Source organism: Nelumbo lutea, chromosome 7 (genome assembly GCF_056320005.1).
Source record: "Nelumbo lutea isolate HS-2025 chromosome 7, American lotus-T2T, whole genome shotgun sequence".
Classification (NCBI taxonomy): domain Eukaryota; kingdom Viridiplantae; phylum Streptophyta; class Magnoliopsida; order Proteales; family Nelumbonaceae; genus Nelumbo; species Nelumbo lutea.
Window position 1 is genome coordinate 2,613,633 of NC_142690.1, and position 26,252 is coordinate 2,639,884.

General features: G+C 39.6%; 1 protein-coding gene and 1 pseudogene across 7 annotated transcripts; one reads left to right on the forward strand and one right to left on the reverse strand.

The window, feature by feature from the left end:
- Positions 1-3,132: 3,132 nt before the first annotated feature.
- Positions 3,133-26,252, reverse strand: LOC148844618 (uncharacterized). 6 transcript variants are annotated; one of them, XM_088955483.1, is made up of 9 exons: positions 25,239-26,252; positions 24,440-24,515; positions 24,144-24,356; positions 23,791-24,050; positions 17,074-17,191; positions 10,887-11,258; positions 10,634-10,765; positions 5,986-6,114; positions 3,133-5,855 (listed from the first exon to the last, which is right to left on the reverse strand). In XM_088955483.1, exons 1-9 carry the CDS (start codon positions 25,358-25,360, stop codon positions 3,414-3,416), a joined length of 3,864 nt encoding a protein of 1,287 aa, XP_088811609.1. In that variant the 5' UTR covers positions 25,361-26,252; the 3' UTR covers positions 3,133-3,413. The 6 variants fall into 6 exon arrangements, with proteins under 6 accessions (XP_088811609.1, XP_088811608.1, XP_088811607.1 ...); XM_088955482.1 differs by having other exon boundaries at positions 17,074-17,215; XM_088955481.1 differs by lacking the exon at positions 25,239-26,252 and adding exons at positions 24,845-24,945; positions 25,076-25,157 and having other exon boundaries at positions 17,074-17,215; positions 24,144-24,685.
- Positions 13,666-18,729, forward strand: LOC148844619 (putative serine/threonine-protein phosphatase 2A regulatory subunit B'' subunit TON2 pseudogene; annotated as a pseudogene). The gene has a single exon (XR_016102368.1). The product of XR_016102368.1 is annotated as a putative serine/threonine-protein phosphatase 2A regulatory subunit B'' subunit TON2 pseudogene (transcript).

Genomic DNA, 26,252 nt, shown 5'->3' on the forward strand with positions numbered 1-26,252 from the left:
TATCTAATGAAAAGTCCAGAAAATGAGACTATTCACTCTTTTATTAATAGTATAGATTAGAAAGAGCGAGAAGTGAGAGAGAAAATCTAAATTTAATTTTCTCTAGAGGTCTTAGGATTTCAAATTATTGGGGTTTTGATTTATTCTTGGTCAATCAGTAATCCAGGGTTTCATTGCCCTTGCTTGATGATCTATCGGGCTTGAATCATTAATGATGCCGGAATCTGATCAAGATCATTGGGTAGAATCACAACCTTGGAGCGACCTCGTCTATGGACAAAAGCAGGCATGGAGAGAAGCTCAGTTGGGCCAAGCAATCTACGTCCTGGGTGAATCCAACATTGCAGTCGTAGGAAGTGTGTTAATCAAACAGCAAATATTTGCAACCTCTTGTTATGTGGATGGGAACCAAACAAATAGTGTAAATGGACACAATGGACAGTCCACATTTTACACTCTCATCTAGGGGTGTCAATTGGATTGGATTTGGTCCAATTCAGTCCAGTCCATTGTGAGTCCATTACAAACGGACCTGGTCCAATCCAGTCCAATGAATATTTTAGACCATTTTGGATCAGTCCAAAGACTGTCCAATCTGTTCAAATTCATGTTAGTTTATATTGGTTTCAACTCAAACCTAGTACATTGACACCTATGTTCTTATTTTATATCAATGGCCAGCATATTGACTCAATCCAATATAAATTCATTGTGGACAGACCAGGTCCAATCCAATATGACATATTGGTCCGTCCAGTCCATCCAAATTTAATGTCTTATTGGTCCATCCAATTTGTCCAAATGGATTTTGATTTGGACGGAGTCCAACCCAAAACCAGTCCATTGGCATCCCTACTCTCATTGAATCATTACCATTAATTCCATGAGTGCAAAAATGTATTTACATCAGAAACAAATGCAGGGACCATTTGATAATAGTAGAAATGATTAAAATGATAAACTTATTGCTTTCTCTTTTAGTGAACAAATTTTTAAGCAAGTTATGAGCACCTTAATAGTTGTATGTCATTAGGTGCCAATGTTGAAGCTAATGTGACCTGACCCTACAGTGAAAAGGGCTGAAGGAAGAGATTTCAAGAATGTCCAAGAAGTTTCCTAAAGCTCCAAAACACTTTAAGAGGGTTTAAAGATATTCCAAAAGCATTTTAGAAAACTCATGAGGATTCTTGAACACTAGGTACTTGTACACTATTCTAGATCTTTCTTGTACATACATGTACGTAAGGGAACTAAGATAAGTGTAGAACATTTATGCTTTAGAGAAATCATGTAAGGAGGTAAAAATGTTTATAAAAGGAAACTCCCTCCTTCATTTGCATTTACTAAGCATTCAAGTGTTGTATTCATCTCTTGAGCAATACAATAAACTTTTTTGAATTCTCAATCTCTCTTTCCTTGTATACTTTATGTGCTTATTGCCCAAATATATGCCTTAGTGTGAGGAGTGAATTGACCAACTACTTAGTCCTAAGAGTCAGAAATATACTCTAAACAAAAAAAAACTAACTTATGGAGCAACAGATTAAAGATAAGTGCCGCATGAGATGCTAAAAGAGACTAGGTCTATGACATGTCGCTAAAGTTGGATTCATTATCAATTTATTACACCGTTGAATATAGCAAAGCAATAAATCACTTAGTTCAACAATTTGCTTAAAATATGACTTCCCAACCGAGGCGGTTCACAAAATTCATTTGCTCACGTTTGTTGGTCGGGCATATAACTCCATCATTACTGTATTCATACACAGATTTTTTTTTTTAAGTACCATTACTTGCCCTCCATCTCATAATGTATATCACATAAGGATTGAAGCAAATGGAGCTTTCCATGGCGCGCGCAGTTTGCATTGTCTTGTAATAGAATTCAAACTTCGTCTTCCTTCCCCTCTAACTCCAGGGGTTTGATCCCAACTCCCAAGTTTCCTCTACAACCAGAAACAGAAATTACCAATTTAGCCACCGTCAGTTGATCCCAGGTCTCTCATTGGCTCGCTATCCCTCTATACGTCGGTGACTTCTTTCACTCGGGATTCCCTACTCACTTTTCATAATAAAGATGTATGGCTCCAATTCATGGTGGGTAGAAAGTGGGTAAAAAAAGTTTGTAGGAAATCTGGGCTTGACTTCTTTGTCCATTGAAGTTATAAACATTAGGCAAATGAAGTGATTAGGGGCAAAATTGGATTTTTGGAGAATTTTAGTCGCACATGATGGCACATGCAAACAAATTTTGACAAACTATTAACTGCTTTCGTCCCATCGCACCGTTCATAAGGTGATAAGGGAGGTTTTATTATTTCTTAGAACATCGAGGAGGTTTTAATTAAACAGTGCATTTTATATTAAAGAATGAGACAATCATCAACACAGTGTCTTAAAAGTTTTTTTTTAATTTAAAAACTATATTAAATCAATTTTCTTTTTCTATTAAACCGATGCACATTTTAGAGCTAGAGTTGGATTTGGATCCATGCCAATCGTTCATTTACATCCCCATGCCACTCTACATATTTTATTTTCATTTGTATTAGAACGCCTAGTTTTGATTTACAAATAAAAGGTTACGAACTAAGGTCTGAAGTCTGAAATCTGGAAAAAGGAAATCTGAGAAGGCCCTGAAAACATTCAGTGGAAATTTTGTTTTTCTACTTTGGCAGATATCTGAATATAATGGAACTGTTCTAACTTATATATACACACATTTGTATGTGTATAATAATTTCATATAGCATGTCTAAAACTTTTGATGTTTTTAGGAATAAATGAGATATTTCGAGAAGAGAATCCAAGAGAATTAGCAGCCTATCAGTTGGGTGTTGTCGAATCACCCTATCAGTTCCGGGTTATTACTTACAGACCCACCCCGAGGGTCATAGATCATAAGATTCAGAACCGAGTCCTGCTGTTTTTCAATCATTCGGGACTCCAACTCATTGATAGCACTACTAGGGATCAAGTAATCAAAATCAAGAAGCATATTGATGTCTAGTATCCATTAATCGAGCAAAATCTGAAGAATCCATGACACTTTTAATATAAAAATCTGTTTTTAAAGAGAATTTGTAGATAGATTTGATGTCTAAGCCAAAATGCATATGCACATCCCAATTTAATATCAGCATATACTTCATTAATAGTAAAGCCTTCTCATACAGGAAAACCTTAAGCATTATACCACTCTCGCAATTCTTTTCCTCCCTACGGGAAATAAAATAAAAGAAAAAGTAAGAAACAATTGCAATGACAGTGATCTGAAGGAGAATATATGCTATAATTGGAATTCTCAAAGATGATTATTATCTTATCTAATGAATTACAAGTGCTCAATCATTCATAACCAAAGAAGGGACCAGGGACTGAATTCTAACAGCCTCTCAAATTCTCAACAATCAGAAGAATGAAAACCTTGTCCCATTACTTGCTGCAAATAAGTTGTACTCTTCAACAGTTGTCTCTTTCTTAGTGCAAGTATGATCATCCATAGCAGGATCTGCTGGTGAGTTTGGAGAAAAATTCCCAACCATTCCCTCTTTCATGGACACTGGATTCAACTTATATCCAGTGGCCACTGCTATTGGCCCACCGAAATGGAACAATGAAAAGTTTTTATTGTCATTATTCAATTTAGAGGTCACAGTGCACCGATCTTCCTTGTGTAACAGGGTCTGTGATGGATTCTGGCCACTTGGAGATGTGGTCTCAAGAGGACGTTCATTTACCACTTTGTCAGCCACATTAATGGCTTCTTGTGATCCAACTAGTTTTGCATTATTGTTCTGCTCTTTTGAAATGACATTATTAGCTCTGTTAACAGGCTGATAGACTGGAAACTGGCCCACATTAAGCACTGGAGTTCTTAAATGGTGTAGACCACTGTATTGCATGCAGAAGTGTGAGGGCTGGTTTGCTGATAAACCGTACCCTAGATGGCTAGTAAAAAGGTAGCCATTGGGCTGGGGGAATGGCATTAGCCCGTTAGCAGGAGCAGATGGCCAAGAAGCTGGATTTTGATGGTAGTACCCTATAGTTGAAGGTGCTGGAAACACTGGCAAATGTACGCTTTGATTAGGCATTGGTGGAAGCACAGTGTGCTGCTGAGAACCCATATCAACTGTCACTCTACCATTTTCAGAAGTATGGGAACATTTTATTGGTGGTTCCCGTGGAAAATTGCTTCCTATGGCACAGCTTGCCACTGGGAACCCAGAAACTGTCCCACTTGTAAAAGATCCCCCTCCATTTATGCTCTGCTGGTCATCTGCTCCAACATCCTGGCAACTATGAAAACCATTGCCACCACAAGTTGAAGCATCTCTCCCTTCAGAATGTTGGCTGGCATCCTCTGAATCTGATATTGACAATGATTCTACATTTTGAGTGCTTGAAGAGGCTGTGCTGCTGTCCCCTTCACTAAGACATGAAGAAAAGTTATCTGAACTGGAAGTGCTACTCATAGTAGGATCAGAAGCACCATTCCTAGAAAAAGAAGCAATGGAAGGACACAATTCAGCTTCCACATCAGCAGCATCCTTTGAGCAGTAAGGGGCCTTTGATCCCAAACCAAATCTGTTCTGGCAGCCCTCTATACTTGGGCTCGAATTTCTTGATTCCTTCCTTTTGCTATCCTTGTGGCACTGGTCTTTATCCGAATCATCAACATTTCCTGAATTTCCAGAAAGTTGATGAAGATACAGCTCATCTGTTGATTTGAGAAGATTATCAGGCTGCTGCAATCCAATCTCATCTCCATTACATCTACTGCCTTCACATCCATCAACCCTAAAAGTAGATGACTTCAAGGTCACATCAGAGTCTGAATTGCTTCGGGGATACTTTTTCCGTGCTTCCAATGGCTCCCATACCTTCTTGATATGGAACAAATCTCGACTTGGAGGAATGTTGCCTGACATGACCTTGCTTTTTGGATTTCCACAACTATCAGACATGTAAGATCCATAATTATACTTGTTGCGAAAGAATGGCCTAGGCATATCTGATGCAGATTCTGACTTGCACACAAATTTGCTTTCCTGACAGGATCTGATAACAGAAATATGATGACTGTCCTTCGACCGGTAATCACCATGTTGGTTACAGCTGCAGGAATGGAAGTCATACCTATCACGTGCCTTGTTGAAACAGTGAGACTTTTCCCCCAGCCTAGGGCCAGAATTTCTGGTGTTCAACTTGGTAGTATTGCCTCTTTGCCTGATAACTCCATTAATGCACTTGGAAGGCTTTTCTGTATATGTACCACGAAATTTTCGCTCAGATTCATCAAAAAAAATTCTGCTGTCATAGACAACTGCAGATCGGTGCTTCTCACACCACTTGGAAGCCAGGTCAGTTTGAAATTCTTTCCTGAACCTCAGTTTCCTGCGAGAAGATTTTGAATGCTCAATTGTAAATGAACCATTCCCATCCTTGGCACAGAGGTCCCCCTCGGCAACATTGTGTGTGTATTTTGCACTATCATTTTTCAGGTTAGGCCCATTAGAAATGGCAGACCCATTTGAGGGTTGTTCATCTTGAGCATCTGGAGGAGGCATGCCTAGCATATCATCTCCAGTTTCACTAACTGCATCCACCGCATCCTCTGAAATGATAGTTTTGTTTGGTTCAGCATCAACACTTGGGGATGAATCTTTCATGGAAGCCTCAGGAACAGTGGGAATTTGCTTTGTTTCATCACCTTTCTTTTCTCTATTCCTTTCTTTTCCTTTTAGCCTCTCTTTTCTCCTCAGCTTTTTCTCTCGTTCTTTTGTTCTTCTCCTCTCCTTGCGCTCTTCTTTCTCACGTTTTTCTTTCTCTTCTTCCTCAAGCAACTTGATCTGTAGAAAGATATGGACAGTAGTCAATGATATCTCTCAGAAAATTAGTAATTAAGCTTACTTTTTATTGAATGGATGAAAACAGGAAGAAAATTTAATCCTAAATTACTAGCAAAGTATTAGTAAGTACCTGCTTTTCTAAAGTGATGATTTCTTTGCACGCAACATGAACACGTTCTTCCAGCAATTTTAGTGCCAGGCAAACAAATATACTATGTGCATTTTGACGAGCTGTTCCCTCCCTGAAAGCCTTTTCAACCTGAATAAGCACCATCCATAGTTACAGAACGTGCCAGATTTGGATGTTTGAAAAATGGAAGCCAGTAAAAAGGCAAATAAAATTATTCTTTGCAAATTAAAAATGAGAGCATCCCAGTGCATGAGGCTCCCACCAAATTGGTTATATTTCTTTCTTGATGTGAAGAAGACACATCATGGAAACATGCATCGTAGTGCACTAACTGAGGTGGAAATTTTCTAAGATTCAACTTTGGCCACAAGTATTAACAAGCAAATAAAGAAGAGAAATTGGAAGAGGAAGTAAGAATAACTTCTATTATAGCTGCTACCTATGGTAGAAATATAAAAAGAATTCTTTATTCAGTCCTTAGTAGGGAGAAGACAATAGAATAGAATAGAATAGGTTGTATTTTCTACAAGACCTGTTGGTCCAAGATAGAAGAGGAAGTAAGAATAACTTCTATTATAGCTGCTGGCTATGGTAGAAAACTAGAAATACAAAAAGAATTTCTTTATTCAGCCCATACTCCATAGTAGGGAGAAAACAGTAGAGTAGAATAGGTTGTATTTTCTACATGACCTGTTGATCCAAAATAGCAACTCAACTCCTACTTGTATTCAGACTTCAAGAGTAGAAACTTCTTCAAGCATGGACATTATAACTCTCTAGTTCTACTAAATATATGAAGCCAAGAATTACTATAATTAGTAATTGTGAAATTTACTATAAACATCAATCACAACTCAAAAGAATTGCCATAAATGCCAATGAGGTCCCCTAGTCAACCTACTGACAAGGGATGATTGTAAAGATTTTACATAAAGCGTAAGGACTGGCCAGAACAATTGTAATGTGTTTTCTTTTTGCACGAGAGGCAGCAGCCCGTGCCTCTCTAAGGGATGATTGTAAAGATTTTACATAAAGTCTCTTAATAAAACTCAAAATATTCATTAAAAAAACTGTTTTAAGGAATTTTCCTTATAGCCAAAGTGGTATTCACCTATCACATAATGGCTCCGTCTAGTGGAGAAAATAAATCCATGATGGTTATGAACCTAGAATTTATGGATGTCCAAATTACTCAGTCAAGTTAAATGGTGCAAACTATGTTGCATGGGCCAAATCTGTATAGATATTTCTTACTGCTAAGGAGTTGAAATATGTTAAGGACCCAAAGCCAGAGAGTGGGTCTGCCCGGTATGAAGACTGGGTACAAGAGAATGCCCAAATTAGCAAATTATGACCTTGCTTTGGTGCAGCATGGAAACCTATATTAGTTTTAATCTCGTGTTATGGACACTGCCAAGGAAATTTTGGGATCATGTGAAGCAACTCTATTGAAGCTAGGACAATGTGACCAGAATTTACCGGCTATACCAAGATTATTTTCTTCTCCAACTGACAAGATTGTTTAAGAGTACTATTCATCCCTGAAGAACCTAAGGAATGAACTTAATGTATATTAGCCACTTTCTATTGCTTTTGAAGATCCAACAACAAGAACAAGAACACTTGGATGTTTGGGTATAGTTATATTCCTACTTTGCCAAAAGTATTCTCTAGGATTAGGGGAGTCTCAGATCCACAAGTTGATAGTACTCCTATTTGAGAAGTCAGCTTTGACTACACCTAGAAGCAGTAGAATCATAGAGGTGTATGTAGTAGGGGTATTGGTATTAGAGGTGGTGATCATGGAACCCGAGTAGACCTGTTCATGAGACGGGTAGCTCAATGGGCCAGTCCAGCCCAGCCCATTCTTTGTTGGGCTTGGACATGATTTTAGTCCCATGAGGTCAGGCTTCGGCCCAAAACACTAGGCCCGACTTTTTTCAAGTTGGGATTTAGTCCTTCTCAAAAAAGCTTGGCTTGATAATAATATATAATAAAAAATATATTAATAATATACAACATATTTTTTTTCTTTGTTCCTCTTCTCAATTCCCAATCCATAGTGGCTTTCAATATTTTTGGGTTCTAAGGCCATTTAATATAAATAAACCAGTTCTATTGTTAAGTAAAAAAATCTTCTTGTCCAAACCCAGTTTCTAGGCCTGGGGTTCGGGATTTATATGAGGGTCGAGCTCTGGCTCAAGATCTAGGCCTGATGGTCAGGTTGGGCATGAGCTTGGCCTAAGCACATTCTGTTAATAAAGAGGCAAAGCCTATCCTGACTCATGAACAGGTCTAAACCCGAAATAGACATGGAGGTGCCAGAGGTAGAGGTATTGATGGGCGTGGCTCAGTGCGCAAATAAAGTCACCATGGACAAGAGGGCCACATAGTGAACTATTATTGTTACGATTTTCATGGTCCACCATCCACGTGGGCTAATCATGTTCTATTAGAGAGAATCCTATCCATGGAACTACAAGTGATGATGTGTCTGCTTCTGGTGCTGGAAAAGGAGGAGTTGATAGATCAGTTGTGAAGAAGTATGAAAAACCTTGTCTGTTTTCTTCTTCCAGTAACACCACCACCAATACATATGTAGCCAATCTATATTTTCTAACAGCAGCAAAAGCATTTCAGTTTTTTTTCTGTTATCTATTTTGTGATTGGATAGGCATTTGTTTAGGAGTCTTTGTTCTCTAATTTATTTATTTAACTATTCAATTAGGAATGCTACCAACTTGTTCTTTGTGTGTAGATAAAGTGTATTCATTAAGGGCATATAAAAACTCTGGTACTAATGATGGAATTAATACTCTCTTAACAATGCAGGCCCCCATTAGAAAATGTAGAAAACCCCTTACACCTTGCCAACCTGAATTTATCAATTGCATTGGAATCTCTTCCAAAACTGGTGGGAGATAGGCCCAAGTCAAAGAAGCACCTGGAGAGACTTCGAGGATCTCAATCTAACACCTTGCTAGATTGTTATTATTACTAATTCAAACACCTTGGTTTTATTTTGGGGCTGATTAGTAGCACTTTAGACTTAATATCTTAGGTTTGGATTTGAATAAGGACTATTTTGGAAATTTATTGTCTTGTCAGAGTCAAGTATAGTTTTGTTGTTAGAAGATTTTAAGATAGAAGGTCTAGATTAGGAGTTTCATTCTTAGGTTTAGATCAAATTATGTCAAAAGTTTACACCTACTATTATAAACGGTTTTTAATAAATGTATTGCAGGCATTTACAGATATTGTTTGCCTGGTATGAAGCCATACCAAAGGAGCAACTCCTTCAGTTGTAGCTGACTAGCTGTTGATGCCTGGAGTAAATATTGGTGATTATTCCAATGGTTTATCTTCTTCTTTCCTCTTGTGCTTCTTCTCCCTTTATTTGAAATTTGATAGTTTTGATTTTCTACATTACATAGTTCAACCAACCCCTTCTCTGTATGTGAAGTTTATATGGCACTCTAGAACAGCAGAACCCTTGGCCAACCCCTTTTTCACTCACTCCAGCTTTGGAACTTTCTTCCCTTCATTTACACTAATCAACAATATCGATTTTCCTAGATAAAATCCAACAAACTCTGATTATAGCACAGTCCCTTTCCTAATTGACCCAAGCAACAGCCTTCGGAACCCCATAAGCTTCAGTCCAGTTTATCTCTGCAGTGTACTGATCCTCCCTAAAGATTCTGCAATCACAATTAAACCTCTTAGAGGAAGATCCTCATTGATTATAAGATTTCCAGCAATGATACATTCCCATTGTTGTAAGGCTAGCAATGCTATATCGAGCAGAGTGTTATGCAGTAAAGAAACATGTCCAAAAAGTGAGTGTGAAAGAAATGTGTATATTGAGATGGATAAGTGGAAAAAATAAAAAGGATAGGGTCAGAAATGAAGTTATTCAAAAGAACCTAGGAGTAATTCCCATAGATGATAAAATGAGAGAAAGTAGACTTAGATGGTTCAGTCATGTGCATAGAAGACCACCTAAAAGCATCCATAAGGTAATCAGTTACAACTTACAAGTTGAAGGCGTTAAAAGGGCTACGGGTAGACCGAAAAGGACATGGATCAAAGTAGTAACAAATGATTTAAGTACTCATAATTTAACAACGAATATGCCACAAAACAGAACAGAACGGCCAAACAGGATCCATGTAGCCGAACCCATATAAATGGGATAAGGCTTAGATGATGACGATCCATCCCACTGTTTCCATGGTTTGACACAACAGAAACCAGTTTTCATTTGATTGACAAGCAAAATACCTTCAATGGAAGGTTGAAATCTTAACTCTAACCTTTGTGCATGATTTTCCACACGCTTATTTAAAGCTTGCTTGGTAGTAGAATATCTAGAACCAATAAAAAAAAAAGAATCTATCACTAATTGAACACATGGTGTTATGACCCTACAAGTAGAAACTTGTATTTTGCTTGCAATTACTGTTTGCATAGATGCTTTTTTTGTATCACAGTCACAACCTGCCTGATATTATGACAGATATGTTTAGATGTAGCACTTCTTTTCTAAGTGCAAACAGTTGTATAGAAATGATATAAAATTTACTTTATGATCAAGAAACAGAACAATCATGGCCAAGTATAAGAATTATCAGTAGATATATCATGCCTGTTCTTTGAAGATAACAGTTGCAGCATCAAGAAGAAATTCTCTAGCAAGTTCAGGACTCTTTGCATGCTTTTGGGGACGGGAGTTTTCTCCATCCAGCTCATTTCCATCCTTGTCCATGGAATCATCATCCTGCACGTACAGACGACCAGAAACCACACAAGGAAGCTTCAAACACATTTTCTATGAAAGCAATACAAGAAATCAAATGGCCAGCAAAAATAATAGTCAACAGGTTAAAGTCATAGGTTACCTCTTCTTCCTCTGCTTCTTCAGCATGCTCAAAAAAACGTCTGATACTTTCCCCTTTTGTTATTGTAACAAATCCATCCCCAACAACAAGCCTTCGATGGACACAAAGTTGACCCTTCAAAGCATGGGCTTTAACAGAAAGTTCGGTACAGCGGCCATCTAGCTTCCAAGCCCTCACTGTAATAAAACATGAATTCAAACCACCAAGGTCAAGGCCATTTACTTGAACACTTCCATTCATGCCAACATCTTCAAATTCTAGAATATCAGATTTTCCTTCTCCTGTTCCAAGAGCCCATTCAAAGTGATGGTATGTTCCAACATTGTCAATGAATGACTGGTGCCAATCAGCATGTACTGTGTCATCAGATACCTGGAAGGAACAGAGCATGACTTCAGGCAATACTGGTGAAAATTCTCATAACAATTCTAAAATCGTAGACACATGCTTTTACAGAAAAATCAAAATTCCCTACCTAGTTCAAGCAGTCATTCTAACTTCAAGGTGATCTTCTATAGGCAGTTTAGAGCCAAGTAAGAACTAACAAGGCATGGAGCAGGATCTTACAAGTGTCAAATGTGAGAAGCTCCTAATTTACAAAGTGTCTTAGGAGCATGTAAACCATAAAGAGAAGAGCATATGCACATATATGTGTATGTGAAGGATGAAGATAATTTGTACTTTTTTTATCAATGAAGATAATTTGTACTTAGCAAAGTTTTTCTTATCAGTAACAAACATGAATGGTGTAAATGATGTGCTAAGCAGCCCATATAATCAAACCATTGCAACCCATCCTTAATTATTCATACTAAAAGGTCAAATTACACCTCTTTTCTCCTCAGAAAGTTGCTCCTCAAAACGGTTGTGTCCTGTTCACTCCTTGTCTAGCCAGGTATAACTGTATCAGCCATACAGCCCATACCATTGGCTGATCTAAGTGTTCATTTAAATGTTACCCATAGTTTTCTCAACAATTTTGTTATTTCTCTTATTTTTTGCCTAGGGAAAGAAGAGACTATGCTATTACGAGAAAGTGAGCCCGTAACAATCTTCATGTTCTGTTTTTTCCACTGATAATATCCACCAATCACCTGCCGAGTGCAACTCTTAGTGTTACAGTGTCAAGTGTCAACTTCTCCAAACCTCTGTTTCTACTTCTGGAGTTGTGCTTCCACGGATAGTAGGCCCATAGTTGATACTTCAACCTTTGTGGAGAATCAATTATTATATCATCCTGGATCTGTGTATGGCCTGATATCTGGAAACCAGGATCCTAGCAACTTCAAGCTCTTGCAATTTAAGGGTGGATTCTGCAATGTCACTGAATCCACTGCAAAGTTCCCCAGTGCATTTAATGTTCTCAAGGTGAAATCATTACGCAAAGATATTTTATCTTTCAGCATTTCTGCTATACTTCCCTGATCATGTACCCCCATCCTGGTGGTTATGAAAGTGCTACTGAATAAGGTTTCTTCCTCCACTGTTAATATCAGTATTGAGAATTTCTTTGCCATAAGGAGGTGCCTTGTCTTTTTGCTCATTTGCATATTTTTGAAGACTTTTACCAACTTCCTCCACCTTTTGAGCTTCCAATTTTTTCTCTTCTAAACATTTTTTGCAGAATAACTGAATCTAATCTCCAGCTTTTTGTTGTCTTCCTTCTGGAAAACAAACTATTTGTTTTTTATCCTGTCAAAGTTTTCTTTCACCATTATAAATCTTCCTTTTGGATTTTGTTTCCTTCCTGCAAGACAACTTCTGTTTCCTTTTGCTTCATTTTCCATTCAAGCAGCTAGTATGGGTAAATGGCACCAACCACAAGTCCTTTCCCATCAATCATTGCAGTGACTTACCTGATTCTCTGATCTTCAAAAGCACTCCTTTTCTATAATTTATTCAAATATAAATTTATTGGCTTTGAATGTAATCTGCTTACTCCATTTGTTTGCAGATCTTAAGTTCTCCAGAATATTTCTACTTTAAGAAATTAGCAATGTATGTGTGTTAGAGAAACTTGAATATCTTAATCAAGTACTATTTGAATGTGTACGAGGGGGAACTTAGTTTGGAAATGTGCACTATGTACTGTGTAGACAGATTTTGAGGGGAGTTTGTGAAAGATAAAGTAGGAATTGTGTGAAAGGGAAATTAGGGACTGCATTAACCCCACATTGAAAAGGAAAGAAGAACCTATTCTACTCCTTACCCTGTATTTAAAGGATAGCCTTTCTCCTACTCCACTTTTTTAGGAGCATTTTCCCTTTCTAACTTAACCAACCATGACTTGAAGTGTAGAAAAACTCCCACTTCCACCTTGTTAATGGTTACTAAGGTTTAGAAAGAGGGAAAGAAGGATTACACCTGAAAGTGCTTAGAAGCCACAGATCCACAGCATGACAAAAGAAAAGAAAAACAGAAAAGAACTCAATCAAAATAGATTTTTCTGTAAAACCTGATATGAGATGGACGGTGCACGAACCAGAGAAGCATTGACATAGAAGTCTGTGTGATAGGCCCCAACTATCCATTCGGGCCCACAACATGAGACCCAGGCCAAGACACACATCGACCAGGTCCAACACAAGAGAAACACCTGATCACCCATGTGCAACCTCCACTGAGGTTCGTTTACATGAGGAGGCCACGTCCCTCCAGTTAGTTAGCAGTCACAGTCTAGTCCATGTGCAGGAGAGACTGAAGAGAGAGTAGTAACCCCCCATCTATTCGAGGCATGAAATGAAATAATCCTTTAGTCTTCTACCATCTCTCCCTTCTTCCTCTCTTCCTCTCTCTCTCGTCCATTTCAGGAGGGTGAACTCCCTCGAACCAGCTCAGATTCTCAGAATTCAAAGCGGTCCTATCAATTGGTATCAGAGCCAGGTTGATCCATGGATGCGCAGGTGACAAGGCTTGAAGGCAGTCTCAGTCGCCTTGAGGGAAGTCTAAGGAATCAGAAAGGAATTCTGGCTGAGCTGAAGATGATTTCAGACAGGCTTGGCACAATGGTCGGTTCTCTAGAAGAGCATAGTTGCCGAGCTCCTTCCATCAACACTCATTTCGGAGAAAATGGAGGATCGAAGCTGATAGAGAACATTGGAAAGCCAATAACGACAACGAGATCATCATCAGGAGTTGAGACTTCAACCCTAGCAACGAGCTCAGCGATGTTAGGTGACAAAATAGGCGAGGTGGTACAGAAGGGCGGTGTGAAGACTATAGCCCTATCCATCATTATCCATGTAGCCCGACCCCTGGTCCCTGTTCTCTTCCCTCTCACTCTCTCACTTAAATCGAGCCTGTCCATACCCAGCCCAGGTCCGTCTCAGTTGTTCAACCTCTGGTCATCATTTTCGTTGGCGGCAACCATAACCCGACTTATCTCACCATGCCACCTGAAACCCGTCTCTGTCCACCCTCCAGTTTTACAGATCCTTATTCTTTCTCTTCTTCCATGGCTCCCTAGTGACAACCATGAGTTCTGGTACATTGTTGGAGTTAGGCCCGGTGGTCACAGAACCTTCGACCACGAAGATCGCATTGGACGTGTGCTTGTATCCACCAAGTTGTTACAATGTCAGCAGATTCTTTCGATCATTGACAATGATGCCAAAATAGCTAAGGCAGACTCAATGATTTGGGTTTTGGTTCCAACAAGACCTCTAGACACAGGTCAACAACGAAAGGGGGAAATGATAGGTGATGGTGAGAATCCAAGCATCTTTAATGTAGTCGTTGTTCACCTTGTCCATTCTAGCATCTCCAGTGGTGCCATATCCTATATCTGGGTGGATATTGTTGTTGTGTGTATGTTCAGGCAGTTTGGAGTTGGATTAATTAGTGCTCGTCATTTGTCATTGTCGTCATTGTCCCGGCCTCAGCTACACTCTCACCAAAGAAGATGAAATATGAAGATTTCTGCCATATTGCTTCTGTATGTACGGAGCAAATAGGTCCAAGGTGTCGACGGTTTTTCAGCCCTTCAAATTTTATAAAGATTGAGAAAGATGAGTCTGGAAGAATTTCCATCCTGTTGTTTTACCTTTATGTGATGTGCACAGTTTCCCTCACTAAAGCGAGAATTGATATGAGCGAGCTTGATGAGGATTCTGACGGTTTCCTTCACTCTCATGAAATGGAGGCCTACATTAGAGGTCTTATTCCTAATCTGGCACAACTTCGAGGTAGGCCTGCAGCTTTTATTCAAATGAACTGCCGCATAGCTGCACGCAAATTTTTCTTCTTTTGTGATCCTCACAGACGAGGTAAAGCATGCATAAAGAAGGTACTACTTAGTAATTGCCTCCAGGAACTCATGGAACTACACCAGGAAAGTGAGGAAGAAGTCACTGATACTGAACAAGCTGAAAACCAGTTCTCATCCGCACAACTGATATGTGATATGTTTCTTGCTCTAGATAAAGTTTTGAATGGGACATTGAGCAAGCAGGAGCTTCGAGAATATGCAGATGGTACATTGACAGAAATATTCATGGAGCGGGCATTTGATAAACGTGTTCAGCGTCGCAAAAATGACAGTGGTGGTGATAATGCATGGCAGATGGATTCTGAAAGTTTCCTTGACTTTGTTTTGGCCCTAGAAAATAAAGATACACCGGGAGGATTGACATATTTGTTTCGGTGTTTGATCTCCATGGAAGAGGGTACCTTACAACAGCTGATATCCACACACTTTTCAGAGATGTACGTCAAAAATGGATCGAGGGAGGGAACTACAGGCTGCGCATTGAGGATGTAAGAGATGAGATATCAAGATTCCTTAAATTGCATTTGCAGAGAGCACAACAGCGCATGGAGTTGGCCTACGACTGCAATCACCGGGAGCTTGAATTGGCAGTTGGGCATTGGGTCTATTTGAAGCTCCAGCCTTACCGGCAAGCTTCAGTAGCCCGACGAGTTTGGCATAAGCTAGCTCCTAAGTATTTTGGCCCATTCATGGTGATTGAACAAGTGGGACAGGTGGCTTACAAATTGGAGCTTCCTACTTGCTCGAAATTACACCCGACTTTCCATGTTGGTATGCTGAAGCCTTGCCTAAGCCCTACAACTAAGGTCAGCCCGACCCTTCCACAATTCACAGAAAACGGGGATATACTGGTTGAACCACGACAAATCAGGAATGTAAGAGGGGTCAAGATAGGCAAAAACTTACACAAGCAGGCCTTAGTCATGTGGAAAAACTTGTCACCAGAAGTTGCCACCTGGGAGAACTATGACAAACTACAAGATCAGTATCCCCGTGTCAACCTTGAGGACAAGGTGTTTCTTGAAGAGGGTGGGACTGATAGGCCCCAACTATCTATTCGGGCCCACAACATAAGACCCAGGCCAAGACACACATCAACCAGGCCCAACACAAGAGAAACACCTGATCACCCATGTGCAACCTCCACTGAGGTTCGTTTACGTGAGGAGGCCACGTCCCTCCAGTTAGTTAGCAGTCACAGTCTAGTCCATGTGCAGGAGAAACTGAAGAGAGAGTATAAATAATTGTAACCCCCCATCTATTCGACGCATGAAATGAAATAATCCTTTAGTCTTCTACCGTCTCTCCCTTCTTCCTCTCTTCCTCTCTCTCTCGTCCATTTCAGGAGGGTGAGCTCCCTTGAACCAGCTCAGATTCTCAGAATTCAAAGTGGTCCTATCACTGTGAATACAGCCATGCTGTATGACATCATGCCTTACATTTGTTCAATGTATCCTGGGTAGAACTCCTGATCTCAAGGCTTTGGTGTCCTCTTGGAGGGTGAAAGCTTTTTAGTACGCAGGGAAGAATCATATGGAATATGATGCCCCAAGCAATTTGTTAGTGCATATGGCGGGAAAGGAATGGAAGGTTTTTGATAATCACACCTCCGGTTGAAAAGATGTGTGCAGAAGTTGAAAGGCTAATTGTGAAGTGGGTTTCCATGAACAGTTTATTCGAGGGCTTTAAGTACAATCATTTTTATGGTCATTGGGGGATGATCTTATGGGATGATGAGTTGGCCTTGTAACGCCTTGTTTGCTTTTCTCTGATGCCATTGTGTCTGGCTGTTGAGGGAACCTCTCCCTTGGCGCCCACCTTTATCTTCTGGCTATTAATGAAATTTATCTTATTTCTCAGAAAAAATAGGGCCACTGCAGACCGGCAAACTATGACCAACAAATATAGAAGAAAATGCACCTCATAATGGAAAGCTGTATCTGCAACACAAAACCAACTGGTGCATCGAGGTTCCCTCCTCATGCGCTTCAGCTCCTTCAGCTCCTTGAACTCACGAATAACATTTCTTCTGCAATCTCTGCAAAACCTCTTGCTGTCAAACCTGTGGCATGAACATCAAGGTTTTAAGACTTACAATATTCTAACATTAGAAATTTAGAATACATTTTAGAACATCAATTGGTCCTGTTCTGGAAGGCCACAGTACCAAAGGTAGGGTAAGTTGCTCCTTCTAAAATGGTTTAACTGTTCAAAAGAATTCCAAGTTGGCTATTATTTAGCAGTGGCAGGTGCTACAAGATTCATTTTTATGTGTTTTTTCATTGAAAAAAAAAAGGCTACCTTTTGCTTTTTTATTGTTAACCTTGAAACTTTATTAATTATGATGAAAGATGTTTCTTTTCTTAACCTTCCCCTTTGATCAATAACCAAAAGATGTTTCTTTTCTTTTGTTTATGGATAATTAAGAACATAGTCTTAAAAGGCATTAAGCATATGCCTCTGTGAAATCTGTCCAAGGTTGTACAGATTGGGTCGGAAGGGTGTACCTATTTCGGATTGTTACAAAGTCTCAAATGGTTCTTTGGTATGGGCTCCAAACTTCAGAAGATCTTTACTCGACTGCGAGTTGGAGGAATGTGTGGATCTGCTGTCTGAAATGCAGTCGGTGGAGATCAATCTGTCAGTTGATGCTAGTAGGTGGTGGAAGGATTGCAAGGATGGGAAATTTACAGTCAAGTCAATATACTCAATTCTGATCAGAAATATGGTGGAAGCTGAACCAGTTCAGGGAGTTTGGGAGAAACCTGTGCCCCCAAGAGTGGAAGCTTTTGCTTAGCTGCTATCCAAGGGGATCCTGACTCAGGACAACATTAAGAGCCAAGGCTTTTAATTCCCAAGCAGATGTATCCTTTTCTTATCTGGAGAAGAAAACATATTGCATTTGTTCTACAGGTGCAGCTTCATTTCCTCAATATGGTCCTATTTTTTCAAGTTATTTAAGAGGGGCCGGTGGTCAATTTCAGATCAGGCTGAAATCTTTGGATGATCGCCAAAAGTTCAGGGTGGTTCTAAGGTCAAGATTCTGTGCAGCTGTATTCCTTTCGCAGTGTGCTGGGAAGTTTGGAAGGAAAGAAATAAAAGAATCTTCGAGAACAAGGAAAAAAGTTGGGAAGAGGTGGTGGCTCGAATCAGTTCTTCAGTCATAGGCTGGGTGTTAATCCTGCCAGATTTTCAAGGACTAAAGAAAGAAGATTTTGGGGCAGACTTTTGGAGCTCCTTGAATGCTTAATTTCTGGTTTCTGATGTATTTTGTTAGTAAGTCTGTTCTGTTTTTCTGTTTTTCTGTTTTTGGGGGGTGGCCTCTTGTCACCTATGAGCTGTAAACTCTTTTTAGTAATATATTTTTTTCTTTATTTATGTTCAAAAAAATGCCTCATGGCAAGGTAGAACCAAAACACCCAGCCTCAAATGTTGTGTGTGTTAGACCTGAGGCTTTCAAATGTTGTGAGGCATTTGCCTTACCACCTTTTGCCTTAAACTGGTGAGGTGCATGTCTAATTCAATCAAACTATTAAAATGATAAAAATAAATGATAGATTCCAAAATTCAAGAAAAGTTATAATTACCAATAAAATTGAACAATCCACATCCAAATATTATCTTTCTTAGATAAAAAATATCTATTTCTCTCTTAATTATCAAATAAAAGAGTATTAATGCTTATTCTATACCTCAAGTTGCCAAACATGGGAATATCATATCTATATGTTCTTTTTTTGTGAAAATATACTCATATGTTCAAGCATTACACAAGATAGTAGGACCCATAAATCTAAAAGCTAAAATGATAGTTACATTTTTGCTTAAATAAAAATGGAATAAAAATTATTATAAATACAACAAAAATTAAATGCAATTGCAAATCTCTTTTTGTCCACTCTCACTTACAAGTCATTTAGCACCAATAAAGAAGTTTTATATAGTGAAAATTATTCATTTCAAGATATTCATAAATTAGCTTATACTAAAAATAAATAAATAAGAATACACACACACACACACAATAAACTGGCTACTTCATTTAGGTGGAGAAGTTTATAAACATAGAATAAAATTTCAAAAGCATAGGATCATATTAAAAAGCATTGGCTATGAAAGAAATAAATAGTAACTCAAAATGCATAAAAAAACCTCATGTGAGTCTTCAGTGGCCCATGAGAACCATGGTCCTAGTATGGCTAACAGGTCGACTAGGGAAGATAAGTCTATCATTGTCCCGAATTGGCTACCCGACGTAGGATGGTTCACAAATTGGTTTGAAAAAGGAGGTATTGCAGTGGAGACCCATAGCCTTATCTCAAAAATTCCATGCCAATCGAATCGCATTGGACCAGACTAACCCAAGATATACTAGAGACCAAAAGGAAGGTATTGATGATGCCAATGGAGATTGGGTAAGCTGTAGTTCATCAAATGATGAGAACTCAGATTTGGGGACTAGTACGATGATTGGCAGTGTGGGGGAAACTAGTAATGACGAGAGAGAGAGAGAGAAAGAGGGGTATGATATGGCTTTGTTATTTAAAGAATAAGAAATTAATAACACCCAAACTCTTACTTTGACTCCATCGTAAGGGGTGGAAGGTAAATCAGATTTGAACAAGGTCGTTGGGGAAAACCTCCAAAGCCTGAACAAAGAAATTCTAGACCAAAATAGATGTTCTTAGCAGGGTATCCATAAAGGAAGTGAAGAGGATCTTCAATGGCCTAGCAGAGAGACATCAGGTGGGGATAAACGACAGAGTCCTGAGGGTGAACAATGGGTATTATCACAAACAGGAGGATCTTTCCAACAAAACTCTATAGCAGAACCTAGTCTTCAACTTTCCTCTCAGCCATCTTGCTCAGGTACAATGGTCGTTTCAGGTTTGGATACTAACTTTTGCTCTATGCCTGCCAGTTATTCTCTAGGTATTCAGCAGGTTTCATGACTGCAAGCCCGTGTAAATGCAACCCACAGTGTTTATGAAAGGCATGATGAAAAAGAAGGAAATGGGTAAGAAGTTGGATGTGGAGGAGGAAGGCAAAAAAAACTGGAAAATGATAGAGGCTTTATTCGAGGAATTGAAGATGAGAGAATTAGAGGGAGAAGAAGACATAAACAAATTTGAGGAGGGAGGCAATGCTGAAGTGAGGGTTGAGGGAAGTGGGAGAGAACAAAAAGATGTTAGAAAAGGTACAGTGGAGAGAAACAAGATAGTAAGGAAGAGAATTTGGTGGGTTTTTGCTGGAAAACTTGGATGTAGTGTTAAGGACCCAACTGGCATGAAAACATACTTAAGGAAAAAGGGGGAAGGAAAGGTGAGGAAGATAAAGTTGAGTAAAGTTGAAAATTTGAAGATGGACATTGAAGGTGACAAGGAGTTTAGTGCAAGAAGGGAAAAGGACAAATGAGAGGAAGTAGGAAGGGGAACTTTAGGAGGGGAGCAAAAAGATAGTTAACTATGAAAATCCCAAGTTGGATGGTCTAGGTAGTGCTAGAAAAAGGGCAATCATTAAGAAAGTGGTAAGAAAAGAGGATCCCGATATTGCTATCCTTCAAGAAACCAAATTGGCAGAGTTTGATAGTAGATAGGCAAGAAGTGTATAGAGGCCTAGGGGAATAAGTTGGGCAATGGCTCTATCTTGGGGGTATGGTAACCCTGTGGAGAGAGGAGAAGATGATTGGAACTGAAGAACTTATGGACATTATCCATAAGGTTTTGGCAAGTGGGGGATGGTTATGGATTTTAACAAATCTGTACGGCTTGAATGGATATAGGGAGAGGAATGAATTGTGGGAGGAATATTAGGAGATATAAGAGGATTGTGGGAGGGACCTTGGTGTATTGGTGGAGATTTTGATGTAATCAGATTCACTGAAGAAACAAATAACAGGAGAAAAAGTATTACTACTAGTATGAGAAGGTTTAATCAGTTTATTAATGTCTTTGAGCTTAAAGAATTGCCTCTCTTACATAGTAATTATACCTGGTCCAATCTCCAAGGTAGTCCAATTTGCTCCAAACTCTTTTCAGTGGATTGGGAGGAACATTGGGGTATGTGTCTAGAGCTTTAACCAGATTAACCTCGGACCATTGGCCTATCTCTATCTGTAAGTAGGAGTTTGAAGGAAGAGAGCCAACTCCCTTTATCTTTGAGAACATGTGGTTGTGTCACCTGGGCTTTATTCAGAAGATTAGTGGTGGGGGGAGAGCAAAAGAAGAGCTGATTGGAAAGGGATGAGATTTCACAGGAAGCTGAAAGAATTAAAACCCAAGATCAAGGATTTGAACATTTTGGAGTTTGGGAGGATTGAAGAGAGGAAATGTACACCGATTAATCAAATTGAGGAATTGAATAAAGAGGAGAGGGTACTTTTGAGGAATAAGATAAGGAGGCTACATGGTCCCTGAGGAAACAACTGGAAGATGTACTTCATAAAGAGGAAATAAGTTAGAGACAGAAGTCAAGGCACAAATGGATTAAGGAGGATGATAGAAACACTAAATTTTTCCATGCATTGGCAATTGGCAAGAGGAGGATGAATCACATCTCAAGATTATTAGTCAGTGGAATCTCTATGACACATCAGAGTAAGAAAACTAGGGCATTCAAAGAGCATTTTAGATCAATTTATATAAGGCCCTTGAAGGAAAAAGTGTGGCTTGTCTTGAATGGTCAAGGATTCCAAATGAAAATAAGACTTGGCTGGAGAGGATATTTGAGTAGGAGATTAGGGAATTTGTATTCTCAATGGAATGCAAAGCCCCTAAGCCAAATGGTTTCACAATGGCCTTCTACCAAGATTGTTGGGACATGTTGAAAGAAGAGTTGTTGGAAGTGTTTGATGAATTCTATCAAAGAGGAGTACCTAATCCAGCCCTCCTTGTAACTTCGTCATAAAAAATAACCCTAATGATTTACTTGCTTCCATCTCAGCATTCACCATCTATCCAAATTGATAGCTCGCTGAATTGTATGAGTTTCACCTAAAATGACGTCTCCACCTTAATCATTCTCATTTGAAATATTGCCTTCACAATCTTCAATTTCATCTAAAGGCTTTGTTCTGTACCTTCTTTTCCTACTATACATTTGGATGTTCCCATTGTCCAACCTCTCGTCCCCAACACCCAACACCCAACACCCTAGCACTTAAACCTTCTCCTATCTCCTCACTCAAATCCACAATTTGCATCACCTTTGGGTCTATTCTTCAATCCTAGCCCCCAACTCCAATTCCTCATCTTCCTCCAAACATCCCCTTACTTCCCCACACACTTGGACCTCATCACCATTTCCCCCCTCATTATCCCTAGACCCACCCTCATTCCCCCCCCCCCTAAAAATTACCAGACTCCTCAATCACCAAACTCTCACCTACCTCCCTATTCTTCATCACAGAATCAAAATGCTCTTTGACAAATACCCCCCCTTCTATTTTCAGAAACAGGATTACTAACCTCCACTAGAAAGTTGAAGAATTTACCATTGATCCAGATCTGTCAACCCCACACCCAACCTTCAAGCTGCCAATCTCATCTGGGACATTATCTTGTTCATCATCAGCTTCACAGATGCTCTCCACATTCTCCTCCACAGCCTGAACCTCAAGCCCTGATGAGCCTTCCTTGCACTTCTCTAAAGTTGGAATGTTTGAGACCTGAACCACTGAAACCTTCGTCTTATGAAACTCCAAAGCAGCTTCCACCACATGGTCTACCTTCTCTTTCTCCCTCTGCCCGCATCTACCCCAAAACCGATCTTATCTTGATCATCTTCCTTCCCTTTGACTTGCATATCCTTGGATTGCAGAGTGTTGGGCAATTAAGAAACAATATGTCTAAAAAATGAGTGTGGCAGAAATGCATATGCTGACATGTATGACAGTATGAGTGGGAAAAGCTGGAAAGGATAGTATTAGAAATGAAGTCGTTCGATGGAACCTAGGAGTAGGTCCAATAGGTGATAAAATGAGAAAAAGTAGACAAAGATGGCTTGGTCACGTGCATAGAAGACCACCTACAGAACCCATAAGAAGAAGTGATCTGTTGCAAGTTGAACGGGCTAGAAAGGCTAGGGGCAAACCAAAAGGGACATGGATCAAAATAGTAAGAAATTATTTTAAGTGCACGTAATTTAACAAACAGATGACATTAAACAGAACGGAATGGCGAAACAGGATCCATATAGCCATTACCCAACCCCAAATAGTTAGGATAAGGCTTGGTGATGATGATGGTGATGAACCTTAGAGATACAGCAACCAACTAGCCAACAATTTGGTTGTATGATGAGCATCTGCAAATCGTACAGTCCACCATATAAAAGCTCAAAGTCCTCTGAGGTCTCACTTTCCCAGGCCTACAATCAAAATTCTTCACTGCCAATAATTCGGATTAGCTTGTGAGTGATTTTAAATGGTTTCAGATGCAATAACAGAAAAATAGTTGTCTATCAAATACTAAAAGTAAAGCATTTATTGTCATTCTTGCAGTGCTGTCACTGTAAGGCAATTAACTTCATAGTTCACATTAGAGCTTTGAACAACCATAATGAGCTTTTTCATGTCAACTACTCATATGAATTTAAAAACTAGACACAGCACTAGGTAATTGACAGAACAGAACACACCTATACATGAGCTTCTCAATAAAATCCTCTTCTTTCATCCGTAGAAGTGATTGCCGAGTTTCATCTCCAAGTGCTGACCAGAAATCCACAAGAGTATCACAAGAAAGTCTGGCTGTGTGCAGCGCACATGTTTCCCTAGTTCCATGCCCCCTACCATAATTAACAACTCCTTGGCTCATCCATCCCCTACCTCCCCCACCACAGGCATCAGGATAAAGCAATTCACGCTCCCGTTCCCTTGCACGTGCACTGTCAAAAACCTAAAACAGAAAGGAAAATGTCAAAACTACGTAAAAGACCAAGTACAAAACAAAACTAGGGTCCACTTGGATTATCAAGATTTGTATACAGACATTTTGCAGTGGCTTGAGTGACTTTGCCTCTATAAAGCAGTCTAGAATTGTCAGTATCCCATCCCGAGTTGCAGCCAGACCACCCCAAGGGTGAACAGATGGATCTTGAATGTCATCTTGGCAGCATGAAGGCATTATATTCAATACACCATCATTCTGATTTCTCAGGGCTCCTGCTCTGCTGCTGGGAAGGTGTTCAACCACACCTTCCTGCTGCAAGGACTTCCCATACATGACTATCTGTGAAAAACCTTCAAGCAGCAAACCATTGCATCTAGAGCAGTAAAGGTTCTTACGAGCTTGTTCAAAAAGCATCTGCTTATCAATCCTGAGAAGCTCTTGTCTAGCATGGGGCGGTAGCTCACTCCAGAACTGCACCACAAGTACAGAACATGTCTTTAGTGTCCATAGCATGATCAGTCTCTTCAACACGCTATGAATTAAACAATGTCACAAACAAAAGGGCAGCAAAAGTAATCTCTCCTGCATTATCTCTAAAACTAAGCATTTTGCTATTGTAGACTGTCCAGCTCCAATCCTAACTGCAATGGTGAAGACACCAACATAAACACGAACCACCTTTGATCACTGGTTTTAGAAATAATGGCTATAAACAGGAACCTCCTCTGATCACCGATTTTAAGTAAGCAAAACGAAATATAAAAAATAAATAAATAAAGGAAATGGCCATAAACAGGAACCTCCTCTGGACGCTGGTATCAAATAAGTAACATGGACAATTGATCAGGAATGAACAAGGCCTCCTAGAATAAGGTTTTCATCCCGTGGAATCTGCAAATCGCTGGAAGAGAATAGATGCATAAGATTATAAAAGGTTGACATTAATGCAATGGATCCAGTGAATAGAAGAACTCGCAAATCTGATTGCTGTAGTCGTCCATATGTTATGTTCATCATGCAAGCAAACAGACCTAACACTCCGAGAACACTCTCAATCTATCATTTGAAGTTTCTATCCAATTGAAGCTCTGATTGTCCAACCTTGTTTCGTACAGAAACTAATAGATTACTAGAATTTAGTAGGAACAGAATTAAAACAAATATCATTATAACTGAAAATGGAAAGTCTGAGACCTTCTGAAGCTGATCGAAGGTAACGTCATCGCGATGCTTCGACCAGATTCCATTTGTCGATGCCGATCCGGCGGAGCACAACGACGAATATAACAAAGATGAAGCATTGCTGAATTGAGCATTTCTCTGCGCTAGACCGGGCATCTTCAGGTCCTGAAAGCTATCCTTCTAAATCCTTCCATCCCTCTTAAACTCCACCGGATTCAGCGTCCGGTACAGATCGAAAACCGATCGACAGACCAACACCGATGCAAGGCCAATACCAACAAATGCGCGGTTCGACGCGCAAACGGCGATTGAGCGCTATGAGATCAAAATCCAATGGTTTCTGATTGAAATTAATTGATCATTAGCTGAGTCCGATGATTTACTGATCAAAATCCAACGATTTTATTAGATCGGAGGCTCAGACGGTGGAAGAAGAATCGAGAATTGTCGAGATATTTAGGAGAAAAGAGGCATCGGAGGGGTTTTTGTTGATGGGATTTGGTGCTTTGTGTATTTGTATTGTATTGTAGACTGAGACTCGACCTCGATAAAGGACACCCCCGATCGTGGGGCACGGTTAAAAGCTGAACGAGAGAGAGAGAGAGAGAGAGAGAGAGAGAGAGAGAGGCTTCTTTCGTTAAACGACTTCAATATATCTTACAGGGTCAAAAAGATAATACGAAGAAGGAAAAATACACTTATTTCTGTCATGTTATATTGTTATGCCCGAAACAGAAATGGGCGAGGAACAATACACCCAGGACTCCAGGAGTAGAATTAGTATTGGGTACCCATTAGTATTTCTCCCGTTCTAAACAGAGAAAGGAAAAAAACCAGCGACTTCAGTTTCAAACTGAGTGGCGGATCCGATCTAACGTGCGCGGCGCGGGCAACAAAGGCGGTAGTAGTGGGTTCTGGTCTTTCGGCTGCGCCCACCAAGTGGAAGATAGTAAAAAAATGGTGAAACCGTGAAAGAGAATAACCTGCGCTTCCATGAGACGGGGAGTGTGCTTCACGCTGCCCACT